Raw genomic sequence first — 24,960 nt, 5'->3', positions numbered from 1 at the left:
TTACAAGTTCCTTACCTGATCTTTGACTTGGAACTGTAGTGCCTGTTCCCTGTCACTGATAGCCCATACTCATAAACTACCATCGTCAGCACACGACGCCAACAGTTCATTGTTACACAGTGATAATCCATTTACCTAAAGCGTAAAATAGAAAGGTCATATTTCGCTTATACATTTTGAAGCCAAATTTGCAAAGATGTTGTTGTCAACAGTATTACCCTGTATTACCGATTAGAAAAACTTCATAAAAACCAAAGAAAAACATATGTTTAAAGTATCATCAAATCTTTTTAAACTGCCCACAAAGTTAAAACATTATCTGTATTGATATGATGCAGCTCTACTTTTTTACCTTTTACCTTTTTCGCCTTTCAACTGTAACACTACACCTGCTGCAGAATTATTCAATTATTTATATCAATGAAGTTCTAATGTACATACCTTGTTCATATGGCTGGATACCAGTCTGATACTTGTTCTCTCACCCCAGTTAATGTACCACAAGGTACCAGCTGATGTTCCCACAATACCCTGTCATTTAAAAACAAGAGGGTCATGATGACCCTGGATCGCTCACCAGAGTAATATGAGCTACATGTTTCAAATGTCAAACTGATGATTTTTAGAATTTTTTGGGAAGATTTTCCAATGTACAATAAAGTAACCCCTGGGGCGGGGCCAATTTTACCCTGGGGGTCATGATTTGAATAAATTTTGTAGAAGTCTACTAGGTAATGCTACATGTCAAATATCTAAGATCTAGACCTTCTGGTTTATTTTTAGAAAATTTTTGAAGATTTTCCTATGTAAAATCAAGTGACCCCTGGGGCTAGGTCAATTTTGACCCCTGGGGTCATGATTTGAACAAAGTTCCACTAGGTAATGCTATATGTGAAATATCTAAGCCCTAGGCCTTCTGGTTTATTTTTAGAAAATTTTTGAAGATTTTCCTATGTAAAATCAAGTGACCTCTGGGGCGGGGTCAATTTTGACCCCGGGGGTCATGATTCGAACAAATTTTGTAGAGGTCCATTAGGCAATGCTACATGTGAAATATCTAAGCTCTAGGCCTTCTGGTTTATTTTTAGAAAATTTGAAGATTTTTCTATGTACAATCAAGTAACCCCATGGGGCGGGGGTCAATTTGACCCCAGGGGTCATGATCTGAATAAATTTTGTAGAGGTCCATTAGGCAATGCTACATGTGAAATATCTAAGCTGTAGGCCTTCTGGTTTATTTTTTAGAAAATTTTTGAAGATTTTCCTATGTAAAATCAAGTGACCCCTGGGGCGGGGTCAATTTTTACCCCAGGGTCATGATTTGAACAAATTTTGTAGAGGTCCACTAGGCAATGCTACATGTGAAATATCTAAGCTCTAGGCCTTCTGGATTATTTTTAGAAATTTTTTGAAGATTTTCCTATGTAAAATCAAGTGACCCCTGGGGCGGGGTCAATTTTGACCCCAGGGTCATGATTTGAACAACTTTAGTAGAGGTCCATTAGGCAATGCTAGATGTGAAATATCTAAGCTCTAGGGCTTCTGGTTTTTGAGAAGAAGATTTTTGAAGATTTTCCTATGTAAAATCAAGTGACCCCTGGGGCGGGGTCATGATTTGAACAAAATTGGTAGAGGTCCACTAGGCAATGCTTCACACCAAATATCTAAGCTCTAGGGCTTCTGGTTTTTTGAGAAGAAGATTTTTAAAGTTTTTCCTTTCGGTTGCCATGGCAACCAGAGTTCTGCATGGAATACAATTCTTTGAACAATTTTTGTAGAGCTTCACCCAAGGAACATTCCTGTGAAGTTTGGATGAAATTGACTTAGTGGTTTATGAGGAGATGTTGTTTAAAGGAAAGTGTGGACGGACGGACGACAGACAGTCTGACGGTGAGCGATCACAACAGCTCACCCCGAGCACTTTTTGTAAGAGAATTCATCAATACAACTGTTTTATTTTCCTATCTACTGTGGCAGACTGGGGCTACTTTTCATGGACTTTGTAAATGCATCAACCCGCAAAATTAAATCTCATCAAACAAGCAAAGTTCCAAATCTTTTCTCTTGGTAAGTGGAAATTCACTAATTCATATCCAAATGAAATTGCCATTTTGGGCAAAACCATAAAATTTTATATCATACAATTAAATTCTCTTAACAAAACCTGAAATGCTGCTTTTTTCAACTGTACTTGCATAATGAATTTACTTTTGTTATTTTTCGAAACTGTTGAGACAGGAGTTACAGTAGCAGCAGAAGAAAACTTGCCTTTTAAGTTTATATACCATTTCTTATCCTTCAGCCAGATTTTTGATATGACATGACAACAAAATTTAATTATTTAAGTTAAAATATCAAAAACTCCATAAAAGAATAAAACCAACTCCTCTTACCATGTCCATTGCCTCGTCAAATGCAGCAGATACTATAGCACCATCTAAGTTCATCTCGTCTTCCATGGTCAGACCTCCCGTGCGCATATTATACATTTCCCCAGGGAGCCTCATCTCCCCTACACCCACCACTGACCACACCCACACATTCTTTCCCTCACTACCGGTCAACAATAAATTACCTCTGTTTATAATTACATCTGTAATAAGAATTCATGCTCAGTGTAATCAAGTTGTCAACAAAATAGTTCCAGATCTTTTCAGTATCAAAAGATCTTTTCACTAACCAGTAAATATTTAATATAAAGTTATCTACTATGGTTTTAATTTAAATGGCAGACATCAAAATAGGAATTTACTTCAATGTTTCCTCCATAATAACTCCATAAACTACCACCAAACCGTACTAAAATTTGGTTTTGCAATACTGTTCACGGATGTAAAATTCTTCCGTCAAAATTCTTTTCTGATGACTAAACAGTCACACCTGTCTTAAGCAGTGAGTAAAGGAAGCAACACAATCTAGCAGCTTAGGACAGGTGGCTGCATAAGGCAGGGTAAAATTAGAACACAAAGTCAACTTGAGAAGATAGCTGACAGACTGCCAACTGCTTAATATAGAATGGCTGCTAAAGCAGGATCAACTTGATATGTATTTTAGTTACTACTACTGGCTCCTACCTATTTCTGAGCTATCAGCTTCCCAGTGCATAAAGCAGCTGTTGTTGTTGGTATCCCAGGCTGCAACTTTACCGTTACTGGTTCCTGTGTACAAGGTGCTGTCCCCAGCATACACAATACACGTAAACTCTACACACTCTTTCTTCATACCCTGAAATCAGAAGGCTTCAGTTCAAATACTATCAATTGTCAAACTTCTACAGCTAACAAGAAAGGTTTAGAAATCAATACTTTTCCTCCTCTGTTCACAAAGAAAGTCCCACATGTTAGAAACAGCATCTGTTTAACGTTTTCTAAATGAATCCATAAATCAAAGGTTTTGAACTTGAATGACCGATTACCACAACACATTTTTTATCCTGTATATATAAATTATGGTAACTCAAAAGAAATTTCAAAAGTTTTGACATACAAGTTTATTTAATGTCACTTACAAAGCATTCTGCTTATATTTTTTACAGTAAAAGCTTAATCGCGAACGAGAAGTAAGTAAGTAAGTAAAGACTTTATTTAATGAGGCTACACATTTGGTTTCCCAATCTTCCATGTGGGCCTCAGGGAAGAAGAAGAAGAAGTAAAAGCTTAATATCTGAAATGAAAACAATTTAAAAAAGGTTTTCCTTCAACTTACAGATCCCTTGACATAAAGAAGATCATCTGGCACCTCTCCTTCATGCACATTAAGACAGATGTTTGACGTTGTCTCATCCAGTAACCAGAACAATACTGTACCATTCTGGCCTACGGACGAGAACTCGTTCACTGTGTATGGATCCCAACATAGGTCATGGATTGGACTAGCTGCCTTTGATGTAGTCAGGATACAGTAATTATGTGTACTCCAGATAACTATTGTACAATCTCTATAGTCCCCTACAGTAAAGTAATAGAATAACAAATTAAATGCTTTTTTCTCAGTATTTTGATATATAGCTTGTTTTGGGTTTACCAATGTTTTTCAACACTATTTCAGTTATGTAATGGTTGGCAATTAACCTAACCAGTGTTCCTGGATTCTGTACCAGTACTAGGTAACTGCCAACATCTCCACATGAATCAGAAGTGGAGGATGATTGATTTCAGACGAGGTCTTTTATCAAATTACCACATAGCACAAAGGCCTGATCACGGGGATCAAACTCACGACCCCATGCTCCAAAGATCTACACTTAACCTATTGATCTAAATAGGTGAGCTTTGATATATATTACTAAACAAATAAATGTTTTCAATTTATGAAGCAAACACCTGTGGTCTGTCTCCTCCATCAGGTACAGGTCAGCAACGTAACAAAAAGAATTTAACATCATAATAGATGTAAATATTTTAATGATATTTCATATTATATGATATACCAATACTGCCTTAAAGTCAAAAATTGTATCTCAACTTCCTAAACTCTTAGCTGGTAAAATCTGACATTAAATCTGATGAAGTTTTTATTTGCAACTATTTTAATATGTCTCACTGAATTCCTAAAGATTGTTAGCTTACAAAAATAACTTACCGACAGAGACAAGAAATTTATCATCTCTGGAGAAAGCCAGACAAACAATATCAAACTCGTGATGGGACAGGACCTTCTTACAGACCAGTGACTGTAAGTCCCATATACATATCTGACTGCCAGACATCTCAAAACTACCACTGGCTGAAGCCAGTGTCTGAAAAGAAAACTTGGGTACTGAACGAAATACCTTGGAATTGGTTTATATATTTCATGTGACCTTTAATTTAAAACATAGCTCCCTAATCTATATTATTTGCTTGGATACACACACAGATATCAGAAATATTACTTATAAGTCAGTATTCTTTTTTAAACTCCCAATTAAATGTGAAAAAACACTTTTCCAATTTTAGCAAGATCGATCATTTTTAGAGGCAAATATTTGTGAATCATGTGTAATTTTACAAATAGTGTTTACCAATTTCAAAGTTCTGTCTTCATTTTTCATTAATTTTCTCATCAACAAATACAATTGGTGTGCTCTGAAATTTGACTTGCTCTAAATCCAGATACCATACTAACTCACAGATAAGGATTAACATTCCGTAATTTCATGACCAACCCTCAATGTATTACAGCAGTTTATTGGACAACCCTCTATGAAATACTACATTTTAATGACCAACCCTCCATATATAATAATGTTACCTGGCAATCATTCTGCAGTGCTAAAGTTGATATTTCCTCTATATGCCCAGCCAGGTGTTTCTGTGAACTGTTGTTAAGGTCTTCTATAATAATAGTGTTACCAGTTGTGTATACAAACAGACCTGAAATATAAACGCATGAATATTTCACAAACATAATACCAATAAATGTGTATCATCATATGTAAATCTTCGGTAACAAAGTATACCTTAAAGACTTTTTGTTGTGTTTGTCATTCCTAAAAAATGTTTTAGTTACCTCTGCATTAACTAACACATACATGTGATACGTCCCGGATTGTCCCCCGGAAATTACATACTCGTCCTGGTGTCCCGGACAGTCTTAAAATGTCCCGGAAAAATAAAAATACAGGAACAAATAAAAATAATCCCCCCAAAAAACTTGTTTTTGTCTATAAGTTGTTAAATTTTACACAATAAACAGTCCCCAGTGTCACATTGTTTATTCCTAATCAGTTTCATGCCCTCAAGCGGGACACGTGTTGATTAAGCCCGCTTTGATCACGCGACGATCTTTTGATGACACTGATTAAATTACAGTCGGTTATTATGATGACCCTGATTAAGAACTGACAGGATTATGCAATCAATAACTGTTTTATGATAGTTAAATTAGGAACAATAGTCGTAAATCTCTTTGTTTTTAGCACGTTGGCGGTAAAGCTACATGTAGCCTTTATGGAAGAGATTATTAAGAACGGTCAATTAAACGATAATTATTTTTAAAAGGTTGTAATTATTTAAGATCTAGATCGATTGTCACACATATTCTAAATTAAAATGCTGAATGCCTTTGCCGACCGACCGATGAAAATTGACCCGACTCCAAATATTTTATATTGTCGATTTTATCTACAAGATTTGTTTTATTCCTTTAAGGATTCAATTTAATTATTAAATAAATGTTTATGCTTTAGAATGATACCAAATTAGCTAGAATCTAAATCACGATGACCAGGTTGATTCTTCGTATGTTTATATATAGTAAGTCTCCTAATTCTGTTCACCTCGGGAACGCAATAAATTCACGTGCCGAACTATAGATGTTTTACCCTTATACATGTATTTACCTCCCTTAGAAAGCTAGACGACATTTGCCGCAAATTAATACAAGCGAGTGAAGAATGTTTATCTCAGGAAACTACATGTATATTATGACATTTTTGCATGAAACAGACGAATACCAATGTCAAGGTGTATGTCCCGGACAAAAGGTAAAAATCCCGGAAATTTTAACTCAGAATCCCGGAAACGTTCTGAAAAATTATGGCATGTATGACTAACATTAGAGCTGCTTTCGAGAAAAGCGCATGTCTCCCACAACTGCCTTATCATCTGAATAGTTATGTATCTGAGTCAACCATGCACTAATGACTTACAGTGCGGATGCTGACGTGATTTTCGGTAATTCAAGGGCCTTAATTCTGAAGTGACTGGGCCAATTTGGCTAGTTATCGAACTTGGCCGGGGACTTATTGGCAAACACATTTTGTTCAAGTCTGGTTAAGATCAGATGAGAAATGTTCGACTTAGAAGGCACAGACAGACAGACATACAGACAATAGTACTGTATTTTAACATAAGATGATGCTTTACAAATTTCAACAATGCTGATCTGTTTTTAGTGAAATATAAGGGAGTTCTTTCTACCAGTATCAATTGACCTGTGATTAAATGTTCAATATGTATGTGCCTAATAAGACATTTTCTTACGAGTTAATGCAAATGTACTGAAAATATGACAAGCTAAATAATAACACACAGTTGTTTTGTTCTTGTAGGGTTCAACGTAACTCCAGCACAAATCAGACCATATGGTGACTTTTGATGGTGTGGAAAGTCTCCCCAAGTGTCCCCATCCTAGCATTGTTTCATGCATAGGCGGACACCAGGGTAAAGCCACTGATCTTCTGTAGGCAGCTGGATGGCTTTGAAGACATGAAGAATTCTACTCCAACTAGAATGTGTCTGTAGGACACAGGGTGTGCTCCCCACTGGTACATTTGTCACAAATAAGGGGAAATAATTCAAATGTTTGCAGTCTTAATGGGGTATAGCCTCAACAAACACTTTATGAAAAGGATTCATTATTCTAGGCCATATACTTTTTGTTTTGAGCTATGAGCATCACAAACAAAAAATCCACCATTTTGGCTATTACAAGGGCCATAACTTTGTAATAAATGCAAGATTCTCATGAAGAATGCCAAGTGTGCAAGGACACATCATGATAAAGAGCCAAGCAAGGTTTCATAAATTTACATCAAACACTTTTTGAGCTAGGCACATAATTAGGTGAAAATGTGCATTTTTTACTATTTCAGGGGCCATAACTTTAAAAATAGGGGGTGGAGCCAGCCAAAAAATAAGAGGTGTGTAAGTTTATTTCATGATAAAGTCTTATGCAAATTTTCAATCATTTATATTAAATACTTTTTGCACTAGGTGCATCACAAGGTAAAAATGTGCATTTTTGTCTATTTCAGGGGGCCATAACTGAAAATTGGGGGCGGACCAAAATGAAAAATAGGAGGTGCGCAAGTTCATATCATGATTAAGACTCATGCAAGGTTTCATCAATTTATATCAAATACTTTTTGAGCTGGGCACTTCACAAGGTGAAAATGTGCATTTTTGACTATTTCAGGGACCATAACTCTGAAAATAGAGGGCGAAGCCAGATGAAAAATAGATGGTGCACAAGTTTATATCATGATTAAGACTCATGCAAAGTTTTATGAATCTATATCAAACACTTTTTGAGCTAGGCGTGTCGCAAGGTGAAAATGTGCATTTTTGACTATTTCAGAGGCCATAACTCTGAAAATAGGGGGCAGAGCCAGACGAAAAATAGGAGGTGCGCAAGTTCATATCATGATAAAGACTCACGCAAGGTTTCATCAATTTATATCAAATACTTTTTGAGCTAGGCGCGTCATGAACTTCGGACGGATGCACATACGCACAGACAAGACCAAATCTGTATGCCCCCACCACTCATGGGGGGTGGGGGGCACAAAAATCAGACTCCACATCTGTGAGGGGCATGTGTTTCTCTGTCAGTGACCTTTACTGCACAACCACAAAGGCTTCTAATTAAACATGCTATTTACAAACTTTCGGGCTATCTAAAGATTTTGGGAAAATATGATACCATGTTATTTAACATACCAGTATCAGGATGCCAGACCATGTTGTTTCTGGCATTACCATTATATCCTATCACAGATCTAAGTCTGATACCAGCCTGACTTGGAGGGGCTGTATATCTTCTCTGAAATGAAAATATGGCATTTTTCAGATTCAAAGTAAAATCATATCTGTTACTTCACAATTCAAAGAACATATCAAATCAAACTATATTCTCATACTAACATATCTACATGTATATAAAGTATTTAAAGCATTAAATGTCAGTTGTAAGACTGAAGTTCCTTAGTATAACAAAATACGAATAAAATAATCTAATGTCTTTTATGTTGTTTTCAAAGTTAATTTGGTAAAAAAAAAACCTCAAATCGGTACAAAATCATCATTTTTGTGGAAAACAATAAATTTTGTTTTGGACAAGATTGCTATGAAGACATAAATTTGTGGATTTCAATTTTTAAATACAAAATCAATGAGAATATATAATGTCTGTTTGGGATACAATTCCAAAGACTGACGCAACCATAAAAAGCAGACCACCAAATTATTTAATGATTTTGCAATATGCATAGTCTTGCTTTTGCTGTATTCGAATTTAAGGTGTTCATGAACCCAAGCAATCTGTGTTGTATTTAGCTATGTAAAAACAGAATACAAAATTGGAAATATTTAACCCTTAGCCTGCTAAATTCCTTAAATGGACTGGTCCATCATTCAGTTTGGGCAGTACCACTTATTATTCAAAGGGGATTTCACTGAAAATTTACTGACTGAACAGCGAACAGTGCAGACCATGATCAGACTGCATGGATGTGCAGGCTGATCTTGGTCTGCACTGGTCGCAAAGGCAGAATCACTTGCCGCCAGCAGGCTAAAGTTTAATTTAAATCAGTATATACCTGCGCCATTGCATGTTTTTTCTCTCTCTGAACAAAATGTTTAAATGCTCCAGGTTTAGTTATTTCTGTTTCTGTGTGTTTCTTTCTGGGTGTCATACCCGTAGGTGCTGCCTGCTTACATGGCATCCTTTTAATTTTAAGATGCAATTTGTTTATTCTCTGTTTTAGATCCTTAAAATATTCAGGAAAAAAACTTAGATCACACTAAATACAAATAAGACATACTGGTTCTAAGTATTCATCAACAGACTGGTTGTTAGATATTCTCTCTTGTTGTCTAGGTGCAGCTGCTAAGACAGGCTCTTTCTCTGATGAAACTGATTCTATATCATCTGTAACAGAAAAATATAACCATCTAAAGAACAAATAACAACAAATAATCTGATATCTACCACAAACATGACTTTATGTAATTTTTTTTTAAGTCAAAGTTAAATCTGTTATCATCATTTGAAATGAGATATGTAAAAGTTGTTTGTTTATATTTGACTATTCTGCAAACCATGCTCCAATTACATACTAAACATGGGGACATCTATTGCATGAAGAGAAAGTCTAAGGAAATTTACACATTGAATCTTGATTTCCCACTCTGCCCTATACTTGAAACATCAATCCTCATTGTCTAAATATATCAGAAAAAGTATATATACACCAAACAGCAAAATTACTAAGATATCATAAAGCCTAAAACAGGCTGTACAGTTAATTGAATTTTTTTTTTGGTGGGGGTGGGGAGGGGTGAGGGTAAAAGTCACACCAAGACAATTATAGGTCATATGGTGACATTCAAGCTTTTGATGGTGAAGGAAGTCCCCAGGTGCCTCTCTGGGCATTACTTCATCATGGGCGGGCACCAGGGTAGAACCACCAACCTTTGAAAGTCAACTGGATGGCTTCCTCACATGAAGTGAAGCTCGAACCCACATCAGTGATCGACAAGTGATTTGAAATCATCAACCGTAACCATATGGCCACGGAGGCCCCTTACTTGATATTTAGCCTACAAAATAGTTACAACACCAGCTTATCACTTCAATGATATTTAAAACTCTTAATTCAAAGTCAGTGGAGTCAACAATTTAACAATCACACTGTTTTACTGATAAATGTATAGCGCATACTGTAAGCTGACAGAATATTAGAAGATTTCAATTTTAGCAATAAAACTTTTTTTATGCAATGTCATTATTTTTCAAAATTATAGTGTTTTCATAATTTATGTAACATGCCACATAAAAGCAACATGGAACAATCAGAGAAAAAGAAAACAACTGGATGTTGATAATCTTAATCTTTTGCCTGCGGGCGACAAATAATTCTGCCCCTGAGACCAGTGCAGACCAAGATTAGCCTGTACATTCTTGCAGACTGGACTTGGTCTGCACTGTTTGCTATTCAGTCAGTAAATTTTCAGTGAACACCCCTTTGAATAATAAATGGTACTGCCCAAATTGAATTAAGGACCAGACCATTTTAGAAATTTAGCAACTAAAAGTTAATTATCTTATGTTTACCTCATCCAAGGACTTAGAATCTACAATGGTGACTGTGTATTCAGACGGCCCTATAAATGCTACGCGTCTTCCATCAGAATTCACAGCGAGGGCATCAGGGCAGTACCTCTCTCCCCTGGCAACAGTGTTACCGAGGAGACGTAGGAGTGGATAGCCTTCAGATGATGCATCATACATGGCCAGAGAACCAAGAGAACATGAGCTGTACAGATAATCTCCATTAGGGTTGAATGAGAGGCCTGTCACCTTCCCTCTGTGCTGTCTGTAAAAATGTGGTTGTAAAACTGCACATGTGTAGGCTTCTTCAGACTAGACTTTTTCAAAAACTTTGCAATTTATGTATTTCCTACAGTTTGTACTGATATAAACTGAAGTCACAGGCAACATATTTGAAAGTTAAAAACCACAATTCTTGATGCTGAATAATTTAACTCTCAATTAAATGAGCTTGCCCCTTTTGAATTTAAAATTTGAGTTACTCAGATATAACAATATATCTTTATTCAAGGTTTTTTTAATATTGTGGTACATGGCTGTGAATAGTATACTATAGTAAATTTCAACTTCTCCAAAAGAAAATTATCATTGGGTGTTGAAATTTGTTATTATAATTAAAATCTTCCTTAGAAAAGATTTCACTCTGTATCAATACAGATATATAAACATCTACTTCTGCTGACACAATTATTTAATGATATATAAAACTTAGAATACTTGTGTTCTGCCAGCAGACTTGTTGTTTGAACATTAAACACTCGTACAACACCACTCTCAAATCCACAAGCGAAGATCTGCCGCGATGGATGGTAGCTGATAGTACAGGGACACTCATTTGGAGCACTGAAGTCATACAACTGAAACAAGATCATTCTATTAAATAAATGACTGTTATTCTTCTCATACAATTTCAAAACATCTCATTCAAGTTTTGGGGGGAGGGGGCAAAATGTGGCGGGACTGGGGATTGGGGCGATACATAACTTGGTGTAAGTAGTATTTACCTATACTGACATATGAGCTGTGTAAAAGCAATGTTTTGAAAACAGCAACTACATCTAAGATGTATCAAAATAATGACTAAAATCTGTATTGTATACAAATACATGGGAATTTAATATCACTTTTCATTCAGTTGTTTATTCTAAATGTCAGCTATACAGTATAATTATATGAAACTCTGTGTATATGAAGACATTAGACATCTCAACCTTTCAATACAACTTTGAGAAAGTGGCTTTAAAAATATTTTAACTATACATTTTAAAAAAGTTATGTTAACTCTATGTCCCACTAAAGATCTAATGTATGTTCTGTTTACTGCCCGAGTGAGTAGTTCTACCATCTGTAATATATTTTACCTGCTGTAATGTTTCAGAATCCCACACTCTGACTGTGTTGTCTTCTGACACTGTAGCTATATGTTTTCTATATGGATTTACAGCTACGCTCCGTATACTGCCCGTATGTGAACGCATCAATGTTGTATATCCTCGAGACGTTATATCTAACATACCAAGGTTTCCCTGAAAATCAAACAATACCAAAATCAAAGTGAAAGAATTGAGGTGAAGAGGTGAAAGGAACTGTATAAGATAGGGAAAATCTTCTATTTGACAACTTCGCAGGTTTATCAAATGTGTCAAATTCAAGAATTTTTTCTGTTTGTAGTTTCTAACAAAAGCTCTCTGAATACAAATATACGAATGAGCAGAACAGTTTAACCTTGAAACGGAACAATAAATTCTAAAGAATAATAGTAGAAGGATGTATATATCTTATTACGAGGTTTCTTGAATTGTAGTTTTCACAAGTCTGCTTTCTGTGACCTTCAGATGAAAGAACAGATGGATGGCCAAGGACTTAGTTACCATTAGTCCAATCTTGTGGATTAACTAAACAGTCACAAACCTGAACAGTTCTAGCTAGAATCTTGAGACCATCTGAGGAGAAATCTACAGCTGTGACTGGTCCCTCATGCTCCGCTTCCAGATAAACATGGGCAAAATCCAGTGGCCACAACCTCATAAATCCATCATCAGATCCCGTCACACAAAATGTTTCGTTGATTGACATACAGTTGATGGCAATACCTGGACCTGAAAATAGATTGGAGAAAAGTTATGTACATGTATTAAATTTACAACCTAGTATGCTGATAAACAATGATAAATGAAAGATAACTATTTCTAAAATATATTAACTGTTCTGTGCATGAAAAAGAAATATGTACAGAACATGAAATTAAACACAATACCTTTGGCATGACAAATTTTCACAAAGAAAAAGTTCAAAATTCAAGCATTTGGGAGTTGGTTATTGAATTCAAAGCTCTTTGACTGATATTTTTGCCATGTAGCACTTCATATCAACCTATTTATATATATATATATATTTATTTCATGTCACTTCTGTAAAAATTCATATTTAAAACAAACATGTCTGTTTTATTTTATGTTGGGATTACAACAACACAAATACAATTTAGGTCACATGGCGACTTTTCAAGCCTTTCATGGTCGAGGAAGAGCCAATGGTGCCCCTCTAGATATTGTTTCAGGCATGGTATAATAGGATACCTTGATAGAATTCAACAATCTTCTATATACCAGCTGGATGGCTTCCTCATATGAAGAATTCTACACATCAAGTGAAGTTTCCAATCCTCCATCACTAAGTGGCAAGTGATTCCAAGTCTGCTACATTATTAACCTTTACCCTGCTAAATTTCTAAAATGGACTGGTCCATCATTCAATTTGGGCAGTACCAGTTATCATTCAAAGGGGTGTTCAGTGAAAATTTACTGACTGAATAGCGAACAGTGCAGACCATGATCAGACTGCACGGATGTGCAGGCTGATCTTGGTCTGCACTGGTCGCAAAGGCAGGATCATTTGCCACTAGCAGGCTGATGGTTAACCACTTGACCAAGGAGGCCACTTCTTCAAACATAAGAACACATAAAATACAATGTTTAATAATCTTTTGATGAGCGGACTTTTTCAGACACAACTTGCAAACTTGGGACCCCGTCTTATGAACAATTAACCTTACAGGCGAGTAAATTCAAACCTTGATAAATACTTACCTGATCTGAATGTTTGTTTATCTTTGTCCGACCTTGACTCATTAGGTAAAAGTCTCCTTACATGTTGTACACAAACTTTTTTAATGTCTATCTCAAATATATGGCCTGACCTGCTGCATGCATAACTGTAACAGATGAATTAATGATATCTTCAATACATCTGCAGACTCACATACACTTACTTAAAATTTATTATCCACTACTATATTGGAAAGTGATTCACACTCTTTACATACACTGAAGGTAAGAATTTTGCAAACTGTAATTTAGGCTTGTTTTATGAAAATCCTTCTAGAGGTATAGAAATTTTGAAGCTGACACAAAATAAAGCTATCTGACCTCCAATCTGAAAGTGTAAATGACCTTGACCTTAGATCTAAGTCATGGATGATGCATTCTGGATGTCACCGTGATGAAACAAAGCTAACTTTCTGCTTTTCAGCATACTGAAAAATATGCACCTGCTACACATTTTTAACACTATGCGCTAAATATAGTACAAAGTGCCTCTTACACAATTCTGTCAGCTGGATCTTTGTTTGTGTGGTACCCAGCTTCAAAAGCAACATCGGTAAACTCCATATTGTGATACTCCCCTAGACTGACAGGAGCAGATCTCAGCGATCCTTCTTTCACTCTCCATAACCGTATATTGTCTCGACCACAGGAAACCATCCTTAGGAAAATATACATTTACATATATGTCATATTATAAGAAATTTTCAAAACTATTTGTTACCCATATCTCTGCTTGAGTAATATTTTTACCTTTTTAAACACTGAAAAAAATGTATTTACTGGATATTGAGCTTGTTTTCACTAACAATACCTTCTCGCAAAATCAAGTTGATATCCTCACAAAATATTCATTACTAAAGAAAGAATTATTTTTCCCCAAGTCTTACAGCTGCCATCAGAAGTTTTACTGTTGAAACCCAGAATCCTGAATTCCAAAGGATCAAGCGTTCTACTTTGAGATAACCAAAATTTGACTGAAACTATTTCTACCTTGTATCATCAAATGCTGCTACTCTCATTCTGCAGATATCCACATCAGTATGTGCCTTGGCCATCACTGTTACCTCCCTTGTCTTGCTAACTTTACTCGTGTTCCATATCACAACCATCTAAAAAGTAATATGTTAAATTACAGTTAAATGTAAACCCTGGCAAAACATCATTTCGCCCGTTTTAACAAGTATAGTTTCGACAATAGCTGTATATATATACATAGTCATAAAGAGGAAAGTATCTATTTATTTAAACTTAGTATCTGAATAAAATCACTAACTTTCACTGCCTTGTTACCGCCAAAAACAGTTATTCTTGATCCAATAAAAAAAGTTATTCTTGATCGGAAATTCCTATCTGTTTCTACAACCAGTTACAGATTATTATGTTACATAATTTGTCAACAATAATTTTAAGACCAAACTCACATTTTTTCCATGGTTGTCCTTTCCAACCCCACATAAGATACTGCCTTTATGGGAAAAGCTGAAATGAAAGAAACAAATGCTCTAGCACAATGAATCCTAGATTAAGCAAAGTAAAACTAGTAAACGTGGAAATTCTTCGAATATTAAAACTAAAAAGACATTTCTTTGTCTCTGCAACTACCGGTACATTTTGCCAATTTAAACAACTTTTTGTTGGCTCCATCGCATGTGTGATGCAACAACATAACTGTAATTACCAACTTTAGATTACAAGGAAATCATAAATTAATGAAGTTTATAAAAATTAAGTAATAACAATAGTTTTTTTTTAATGTTCATATAAAATGGGTCAAAAGCAACTGAAACATTTATTGGCTCAAAAGTCTGCTAATGCTCCAAATGAAAAGTAGTCTGACTCAATCAAAAGCAATTAAAAAACATCTGTCAGCTAGCTGCAAGCATCAAACGATTTAGTTTGCCAATACTGTAGTGACACATGCTAATTATGGCGGCTGACATCATGTTTATTGTCGCAATTAACAATTTCCTGTTGTCGAGGTGGTCCTGTGTTGAGATTTCCAACTGAATTTTTAAATTTTTTCTCCTTTTTTCTCAGACCAATATTTCTATTTTTTCCTCTTATAAACTGGCCTGAAAAGTTAACAAGAGCTGTCAGTGGACAGCGCGCTCGACTATTCTCAGTGCTTGATAGTATAATATAAGCTATGAGTAAAACTATAACCTTACAATAAGCATATTTTAAGTCGAAAAGGGGCCATAATTCAGTCAAAATGCTTAATTAGAGTTGCCTCCTCCTTTTTACAGACTGGGGTCATGATGGTAAACAAGTATACAAAATATCAAAGCAATATCTCAATGGACTTTGAAAATATTTGGGGTGGTATGCAAACTTTAACATTTATCCCAAGTCAAAAAGAGGCCATAATTCAGTCAAAATGCTTGATAGAGTTGCCTCCTCCTTTTTACAGACTGGGGTCATGATTGTTAAAAAGTATGCAAAATATCAAAGCAATATCTCAATGGACTTTGAAAATATTTGGGGTGGTACGCAAACTTTAACATTTATTCCAAGTCGAAAAGGGGCCATAATTCAGTCAAAATGCTTAATAGAGTTGCCTCCTCCTTTTTACAAACTGGGGTCATGATGGTAAACAAGTATGCAAAATATCAAAGCAATATCTCAATGGACTTTGAAAATATTTGGGGTGGTACGCAAACTTTAACATTTGTGTGACGCTCACGCTAACGCCGATGCCGGGGGCGAGTAGGATAGCTCCCCTATTCTTCAAATAGTCGAGCTAAAAATTGGTCTAAATCCAAAAATAAAACTTGCAACTTCTGAAGCTTTCCAGCAACTGTATATAATTGAAGAAGAAGATACAATAGAGTTTTGCAAAGAACTGATTTTATAACACCATATAAAGGCTACCTCTGTTACCCTACCTCAGACATGATAATGAATGTGCGTGTGTTTTACAAAGAGCCAGACATTCTCCAGTCAATACTCTCCAGATTCTAACCACACTGAGCTGTCCTGTCTGACCACTAGCCAATAACTCAGAATTGCCTGTCATAGCAATCGCAGATACCTGTAAGGTGAAGGCATATCTCTGTAACTCACACTGTTATATTAAACCCTCAATTAAACAACAGTGTATAATTTTATTCTAATTCATTATAGTTGGTTTGTGGAGAAAGCTTTAGGTACATTTGAGTTTTCTCTCCAATTTGTTTTGTGTAGGGCCTATACAGCTGAATGCACATCACTTCCAAATCCCTAACACCTCCGGATCATGTTTGGGAAGTAAAATTATTTCACTTCAGGAAGCTATTCTACTGGCTTGTACGGTCTTCAGTGTTAGTATGATCCCAAAAGGAGGAAATAATTGTTAAGGGCATATGATTGAATGCCTTTAAATACATTCTTAATAAATCAATTTTCTTTCACTTTTTTAAACAAGTACAAAGTAACTGTTTGGGTTTAGTGCTGTTTTTCAACAGTATTTCAGCCATGTAATGGCAGACAGTTAACCTATCCTGTGTTCCTGGATTCTACTAGTAGCTACCTGTTCTCTGTAAGTAACTGCCAACTTATCCACATGATTCAGAGGTGGAGGATGAAATTACTACTGGCACAATGTCTATTAGGCCATAATAAATTAATTCCTAGATTATCATCCAAATTTTGTTCAAAAAGTGGGGGGGGGGGGAATTTTATTTTTTTATTTTTAAAACAACTGTACGCAGGGGTTATATTTGACACGGACTTGGGATTTTGACTTGAAATAAGCAAAAGTGTACATGTATACAGACTCCTAGAATTTCAGCTGAAGGGTCCTTTTCATCAACATGAGATTTATTTCAGTTTAAACTCACAAAATCAAGCCTTATATATTCAAAATGACAGCTATTTATACATAAATCGCACCCCTGAGTACATGTCAAGACAAACGGCAAAAACAGAATAAAGTAACAAGAGCTGTCAGTTGACAGCGCGCTCGACTATTCTCAGTGCTTGATAGTATAATATAAGCAATGAGTAAAACTTTAACATTACAATAAGCATATTCTAAGTCCAAAAGGGGCCATAATTCAGTCAAAATGCTTGACAGAGTTGCCTCCTCCTCTTTACAGACTGGGGTCATGATGGTAAACAAGTATGCAAAATATGAAAGCAATATCTCAATGGAGTTTGAAAATATTTGGGGTGGTACGCAAACTTTAACATTACAATAAGCATATTCTAAGTCGAAAAGGGGCCATAATTCAGTCAAAATGCTTGATAGAGTTGTCTGCTCCTGTTTACAGACTGGGGTCATGATGGTAAACAAGTATGCAAAACATGAAAGCAATATCTCAATGGACTTTGAAAATATTTGGGGTGGTACGCACAAGTATACAAAATATGAAAGCAATATCTCAATCGACTTTGAAAATATTTGGGGTGGTAGGCAAACTTTAACATTTGTGTGACGCTCATGCTAACGCTAACACTCAGCCCTTGCCGTGGCGAGTAGGATAGCTGCCCTATTCTTCGAATAGTCGAGCTAAAAACAAACTTGTATTTTCTTTTTTACTCTCATAATATATTTATCAACAATTCAACATTTTATTCTGAAGCTGGATCAGCCTGCGTTTTTGATGGACCGACTTAGTTTTCTCAAAAATAAAACTAGTCAGATATTGTTATATTTGTTGTTTTTTTCTTGTTTCTTTTTAATTAAATAGTTTGAATAAACAGAAAGCAACTGTTTCAATATTTCAGAATGGTATCTTTCAAAATGACATGAGCTTCTCAATTCATACCGATAACAAAAGGTGTGACAGCCTTAATTTTGTTATGATCAAATAGCCAGTAATTATTGGCAATTAGCTTGTCACCTTGTGTCAATTTTGATGTTCACAGTTTGAGCTCGATTAAAATAATCCCCGATTTTTTATAAGTATCCTAATATTTGTGATTTTTAATATTTCTTTCATCAAAATACTTTTAAATTTATATGAAATTAATTTTGTTTGAAAGTAAAATAAACTACGCAATCTTCTACGGAACGTGACGGCAATCTTAGATTTTAGCGTAGACAGTAAGCGCGGAGAGTAGTTTCCCTTTACCAAAATGGCGAGAATTGGAAACAAAATAAGTTTTGCAGTTGGAAAGTCATCTTTACCTGTGTATAATGCGCACCCATGATTCGGGGCTGGTCCCTAGGGATCAAAAAACTGCACATTATACATGGGAATATTCGGTATTTTGTGGCAGAATTAAATTTAAAACAAATATACTTGACCCTATCGCGGTTCGTACATTTTTTTGCGAGAGAAATAAAAAAAGGTCCGGGCGGCACAAAACAAGAGGGGGCGGGCGGGGATGATAATCTAGGAATTAATTTATTATGGCCTTATCAAATAATCACAGAAAATATACACCTTGCCTGTGTATTGACATCATAACCCCTCAATGTGTTGGTCAGTGCTCTTCCTATTTCAAAGATGTATTATGAAATGTTCAGTAATGTTACCTCAAGTAAAAGTCAATGCCTTATAATATTACCTTGTCAGTATGTCCAATAAAGAATCTCTGATGACCATTTGATATTTTCATGGCTACAACCACTGCATGACAAGGATAGACCAGGCAATGTCCGTCCTCTGTCCACAATGCCTGAAACATAAATACAATAAATTGAAATAACAATAAAGTACATTTCATAAAGTATTTCACCATACATAAACATGCTGTGAGGCTCTCTAGAATGCACTCCACTGGGAAAACTGTAATGAGTTTGTTATAAAGTGGTTGTGCCTTTAACCTTTCACCTGCTAAATTTCTAAAATGGACTTGTCTATCATTCAGTTTGGGCAGGACCACTTATTATTCAAAGAGGGTGTTCACCGAAAATTTACTGACTGAATAGCAAACAGTGCAGACTAAGATCATTGGTCACAATGGCAAAACCACTTACCACCAGCAAGCTATGTGTTAAATGTTATTTTATTTATTTTTGTGTACTTAGAATCTTAAGATTAGGCAATTGCTTATTTATCTATGATAAGAAAATTCTTACAGTTGTATGTATAAACATGGAAGTAGATGGTTTGAATATTATGGAAATAGGGAGTAATTATTTTATGGGAAAATTCTTCAGTAATGTTTTTATGACTTTTCTTCTTCTCGTTCGCGTAGTCATATGACCTGAATTCTTTACATGGTAATTAGATGCAGTCTTGGCAAGGCATTGCATAAAGTTGCTAAATATTTTTCTTAATTTTTCTTCTTTAAATTTTCCCTATTAATTAATCTGTAGACAGTTGTATTCTTGCACACCGGACTGGCGTTTCCGGTGATTTTACCCATGCCGGCAAAACCCATCTGGCACCCCCAATGCCAGATGACTCTCGTGCTGTTAATGACAACAAGTGGTTCATGCACTGATAATATATTATTTAAAATACGAAAAAAGCAGGTACCTTGATAGTTTCTCTCCGTTCCTTATAGTATATTTCTCGATTCAAAATACGTTAGTTTACCGTAAGAACATAACGTTACGCTACAAACGATAAAACTAAAGTGGAACTTTGTTATTGTGCGTAACGCAAAACATCATGATGTCACTTCTGCTTACGGACGTTAACTTCCCTCACTTTGTGTTCATTCTCTACTATAAGAATGAGTGCTCTAAAGAAAATATTTCTACCTGTTATTTGTAAAATACTGTATGCAAGAAAAATAATCTGCCAGAATAAAATTCTAACGTGCATACGATATGCAAGAAAAAATATCAGTCCTGTGTTTACGAATCAGATGAAAATATCCGTCCCTCGGCCACCTGCGCATGGGCGGTAATTCGGCAAGCCTCATTACCGCCCATGCGCAGGTGCCCTCAGGATGGATATTTCTATCCGATTCGTAAACACATGACAGATATTAATAATATGAAGTGGTGGTCTAGTTGTTAGGATGTGATCTGCTCAGTCCGGAGGTTATTGGTTCAAGCATCACTGGGGAGCGGTGGTCTAGTGGATAAGGTGTCGGACGCACAATCCAGGGGTCGTGGGTTCAAGCCCCACTGGGGTCATGACCATGACTTCTCATATGACACAAGTACATTTGTACTGGTTTTTCCAGGAAGCAGACTCGAGAGTGGTTCCAATAAGCTTGAAGCTTTCATCACAATCAAGCTAAAACAAATTAGTATAAACTAAGCATCACTGGGATCAAGATCACATCTTCTCATATTACACCATTAATCTTAATTTTTGTTCTTACTGGCAAAGAAAATGTCTTCCTTTCTAGAGAGCAGGTTTTCATCAATAGAGGATATACCATACCTTACTGAGAGAAAACAGTCATGAGAATTTACAGATGCAAGATTGCCCATGAACACTTTAATTCTAGATGTCAATGTGATCCTGACCTCTGACCTACTGACCCCTATAATTGTTTTTAGATTCAGCCCACTGTAACCATTTGACCTTGAAATAATAACAGTCAAAACAATATGGTTCATAAACTGACCACAGACAATCATCACAAAGTTTGATGACTGTTACTTCATTAAGCTTAGTTCAGTCATGGCAGGAGAGTTTCAAGACTTGTCTAATATTTGGCCAGACGACCCAAGATAACTTGTCTGATCAAATGGAAACTCTTCTGACCGGATGTAATAATAATTGAACAGGTGCAGAAGAAAACTGCATTGTAAAAACACATTGGCTGTAGTAAAACCAACCTGATCTGTACCATATTGGACACACAGTTCAAAACCCCGACCCTCCAGGTCGGAACTAGCCATTTTTTTGTCCAATTGTTCCAACTGTCCAATGGAATTTTACCATGACTGTTAAGTTATTAAGCTTTAGATCACTATGACCTGGACCTACTAACCCCCAAAACAATAATGGCCATCTAGAGATCACAAACAATCATCCTATGAATTGACTGACCATTTCTGGCTCAAGCATTCTCTAGTTATTTATCCGAAACCAATGGTTTACCTACAACAGCAAAAACCAATAAACATGTTATACTGTATAAACCAAAACTTAGAGATAAATATCATTTTTACAGATCAATATAATTTGTGCAGACCTCTTTGTTTCTTTATAATATACTGGTACATTTCTATTGCCTTAAATCTAACCACACATAAAACAGATAATATTCTACTACAACAGTTATACCACAGGTACAAGAAATCTGATTTAAAACAGGACAGTTCGGATTTCTCCTTAAAAAGGAGGGGCATTCAATAATTTCTATCAAATATACATCATTATGCAGAAAGATAATTTTGATCAGCAAGAAAAAAATTAGCAAGTAATTCACCTAATTGTTATTAAACCATACTAACTCTACCTTGAAAAAAGAATTACCTTATGTTTAATGCGGTTAATCAGATAATGGTTAATTAACAGATTTGGTCAACCCATTAAAATTTTGCACTTATTTGTGTTCACTTAATGCTTATTACAAACAAGATTTTCAATTTGATTGTTGCATTCTGGTTGTCCGACCAAGATATCTAAATATATGTATAAATTTGAAAAAAACACATTTTGCCTACAGACTGATATTAATGTAAGACTTATTGTACTATATTTGATCAAGATTTGCATAAACAACTCTATTTAGCTGAAATTCATTAGAATTTTAAATGCAAGTCTGAAAAATTATTATTACCTTTCTTTGCCAACCTTCATTGTGCAACCAACCAAGACAGGTTAGAAATAAATGAGAAGCAAAACTGTTTTTAAACTTACTTTTAGTTCAGATTCTTGAAGTATCCAAATATCCATCAAATGCAAAAGTCAAGCCAGAAATTACTTGAGAAAAAAAATATATTCAGCTTTTTAAATAATTATATATAATATAATATTTTAAATGATTATATATAATATATAATTATGTATATAAAAGGGAGTTAATTACAACATTTCATAACAAGAGCTGTCAGTGGACAGCGCACTCGACTATTCTGGGATCCGGACAAAATCCCCTGCGGACAAAACCCCCTTCGCTCGTTTTTGCATAGGCGGACAAAACCCCCTTCATGTTTTTTTACAAGGAGGACAAAACCCCCTTCGCTGAATTTTACAAGGAGGACAAAACCCCCTTCGCATTTTTTTTCAAGGAGGACAAAACCCCCTCCGTGTTTTTCACAAGGAGGACAAAACCCCCTTCATCCTAGAATCAAAAGGGCAAATAATATGATAATACACTTTAAAATTTTCCATTTTATTAATAGAAAGAGATGTCTTGAAGATAATTATAATTAATGATTATAATTATGGATAATTGATGTACTTACTCTACTACATACAAGTATTACTGTCTGTTCCATAGTAACTTTGAAATTAATCTGACTATACATATACAATTATTATAGTTTGATGATAAAAAAGTGTTAAATATCTCTTAATTAATTGACCTGTTAATTTGTTAATTGTTTGTTTGTCTCATTGAACTGTTCATTAAAGTAAATTGTTAAATAACTCTTAGGTACTTGGATTAGTTAATTATTATATTATTTGCCCTTTTGATTCTAGGATGAAGGGGGTTTTGTCCTCCTTGTAAAAAACACGGAGGGGTTTTTGTCCTCCTTGAAAAAAAGTGCGAAGGGGGTTTTGTCCTCCTTGTAAAATTAAGCGAAGGGGGTTTTGTCCTCCTTGTAAAAATCATGAAGGGGGTTTTGTCCGCCTATGCAAAAATGAGCGAAGGGGGTTTTGTCCGCAGGGGATTTTGTCCTACACTCGACTATTCTCAGTGCTTGATAGTATAATATAAGCAATGAGTAAAACTTTAACATTACAATAAGCATATTCTAAGTCGAAAAGGGGCCATAATTCAGTCAAAATGCTTGATAGAGTTGCCTCCTCCTTTTTACAGACTGGGGTCATGATGGTAAACAAGTATGCAAAATATGAAAGCAATATCTCAATGGACTTTGAAAATATTTGGGGTGGTACGCAAACTTTAACATTTATTCTAAGTCAAAAAGGGGCCATAATTCAGTCAAAATGCTTGATAGAGTTGCCTCCTCCTTTTAACAGACTGGGGTCATGATGGTAAACAAGTATGCAAAATATGAAAGCAATATCTCAATGGACTTTGAAAATATTCAAATAGTCGTGCTAAAAATCAATAAAGAGGGAAATAACACTATACAATGGGTCTTACTGATCCTTAAATAAATCTCTAACTGAAAATACAAAAATAGAGAAACATGTCATAAAATGTTGCTTAAATGTTTTGGGCCACTGTTAATTAATTACCTAGCCTTCATTTTTTCTTTATGGGAGAGAGGGAAAAAAAAATTATTTTCTTTCATTTCGGATACCAGTATATACAAGGCCTTAATAATTTCTTAGGGAAACACAACCCTTTATAGCTAAAAGAACCCTTACTTCTGATTTTTTTTCTTCATTTTGTAGCAAAATTTTCAAAAATAAGCCAGCGGGGAAAAAATGCCAATTGGAACTCAACTTGTGAAAACAATAGCTGCTATGTTTTCTATTTATTAAGTACTGTGAAATCATTTTGTTCGTGCAGCTTGAATTTTTGCGTATGTCACACTATTAAGACCATGCTATTATTTAACCATTTAGTATTTAGTTATCCGAATTTATCTCCTGTCCGAAATATATTTATGTTATAAGCATACCATACATGTGATCTCCCGCGCGGGAGGGTCAAAATCCCGATTTTTTCACCTTGCCTCCCTTCTCCCGGCCAAAACCATAATTCTCCCGCTTTTCAAAAAAAAAAATCAGTATTATGACTGGGTTGATAGTTACCGAGGAGTGCCAAACATGTTTACACAGTAAATCAAAGTGTCACCGACTGTTGTGTATTATACATGTTTGACACACATGTAACAGGAGGAAAGAGTTGTTTTTGATAACATGATTAATTGTTTGTTTTGATAAGGGATTAGACAACCAGGGCCTTTTCCACCTGTCTTACGGGGCCGAATATCAGCCCATTCTCAATGCCAATTAGACCCTATTTTTTATCAATTTGAAGCAAAAAACTCCCAGTCATAAGAAATAATTCCCAGCTGAAATGAATTTTTGATTATTCAAAGAAAAGTTTTGTT

At 35.4% G+C, this 24,960-nt stretch overlaps 1 protein-coding gene across 1 annotated transcript in view; it reads right to left on the bottom strand.

Annotated features, from left to right (window-relative positions):
- The window catches only part of LOC128551835 (WD repeat-containing protein 90-like), a 32,373-nt gene extending 12,784 nt beyond the window's left edge, over positions 1 to 19,589 (bottom strand). The window contains 21 exon segments of the mRNA XM_053532757.1: positions 16 to 135; positions 442 to 531; positions 2,394 to 2,593; positions 3,075 to 3,225; positions 3,706 to 3,947; positions 4,582 to 4,738; positions 5,233 to 5,354; positions 8,424 to 8,526; positions 9,302 to 9,472; positions 9,527 to 9,656; positions 9,871 to 9,926; positions 10,819 to 11,080; positions 11,533 to 11,672; positions 12,177 to 12,341; positions 12,727 to 12,914; positions 13,905 to 14,029; positions 14,419 to 14,580; positions 14,913 to 15,031; positions 15,344 to 15,401; positions 16,808 to 16,953; positions 19,416 to 19,589. Coding sequence (XP_053388732.1) covers positions 16 to 135; positions 442 to 531; positions 2,394 to 2,593; positions 3,075 to 3,225; positions 3,706 to 3,947; positions 4,582 to 4,738; positions 5,233 to 5,354; positions 8,424 to 8,526; positions 9,302 to 9,472; positions 9,527 to 9,656; positions 9,871 to 9,926; positions 10,819 to 11,080; positions 11,533 to 11,672; positions 12,177 to 12,341; positions 12,727 to 12,914; positions 13,905 to 14,029; positions 14,419 to 14,580; positions 14,913 to 15,031; positions 15,344 to 15,401; positions 16,808 to 16,953; positions 19,416 to 19,589 — 3,081 coding nt within the window.
- Between the last annotated feature and the right edge of the window lie 5,371 nt (positions 19,590 to 24,960).

This window comes from Mercenaria mercenaria, unplaced genomic scaffold (assembly GCF_021730395.1).
Source record: "Mercenaria mercenaria strain notata unplaced genomic scaffold, MADL_Memer_1 contig_1751, whole genome shotgun sequence".
Classification (NCBI taxonomy): domain Eukaryota; kingdom Metazoa; phylum Mollusca; class Bivalvia; order Venerida; family Veneridae; genus Mercenaria; species Mercenaria mercenaria.
This window is presented reverse-complemented; position numbering and strand designations above follow the sequence as displayed.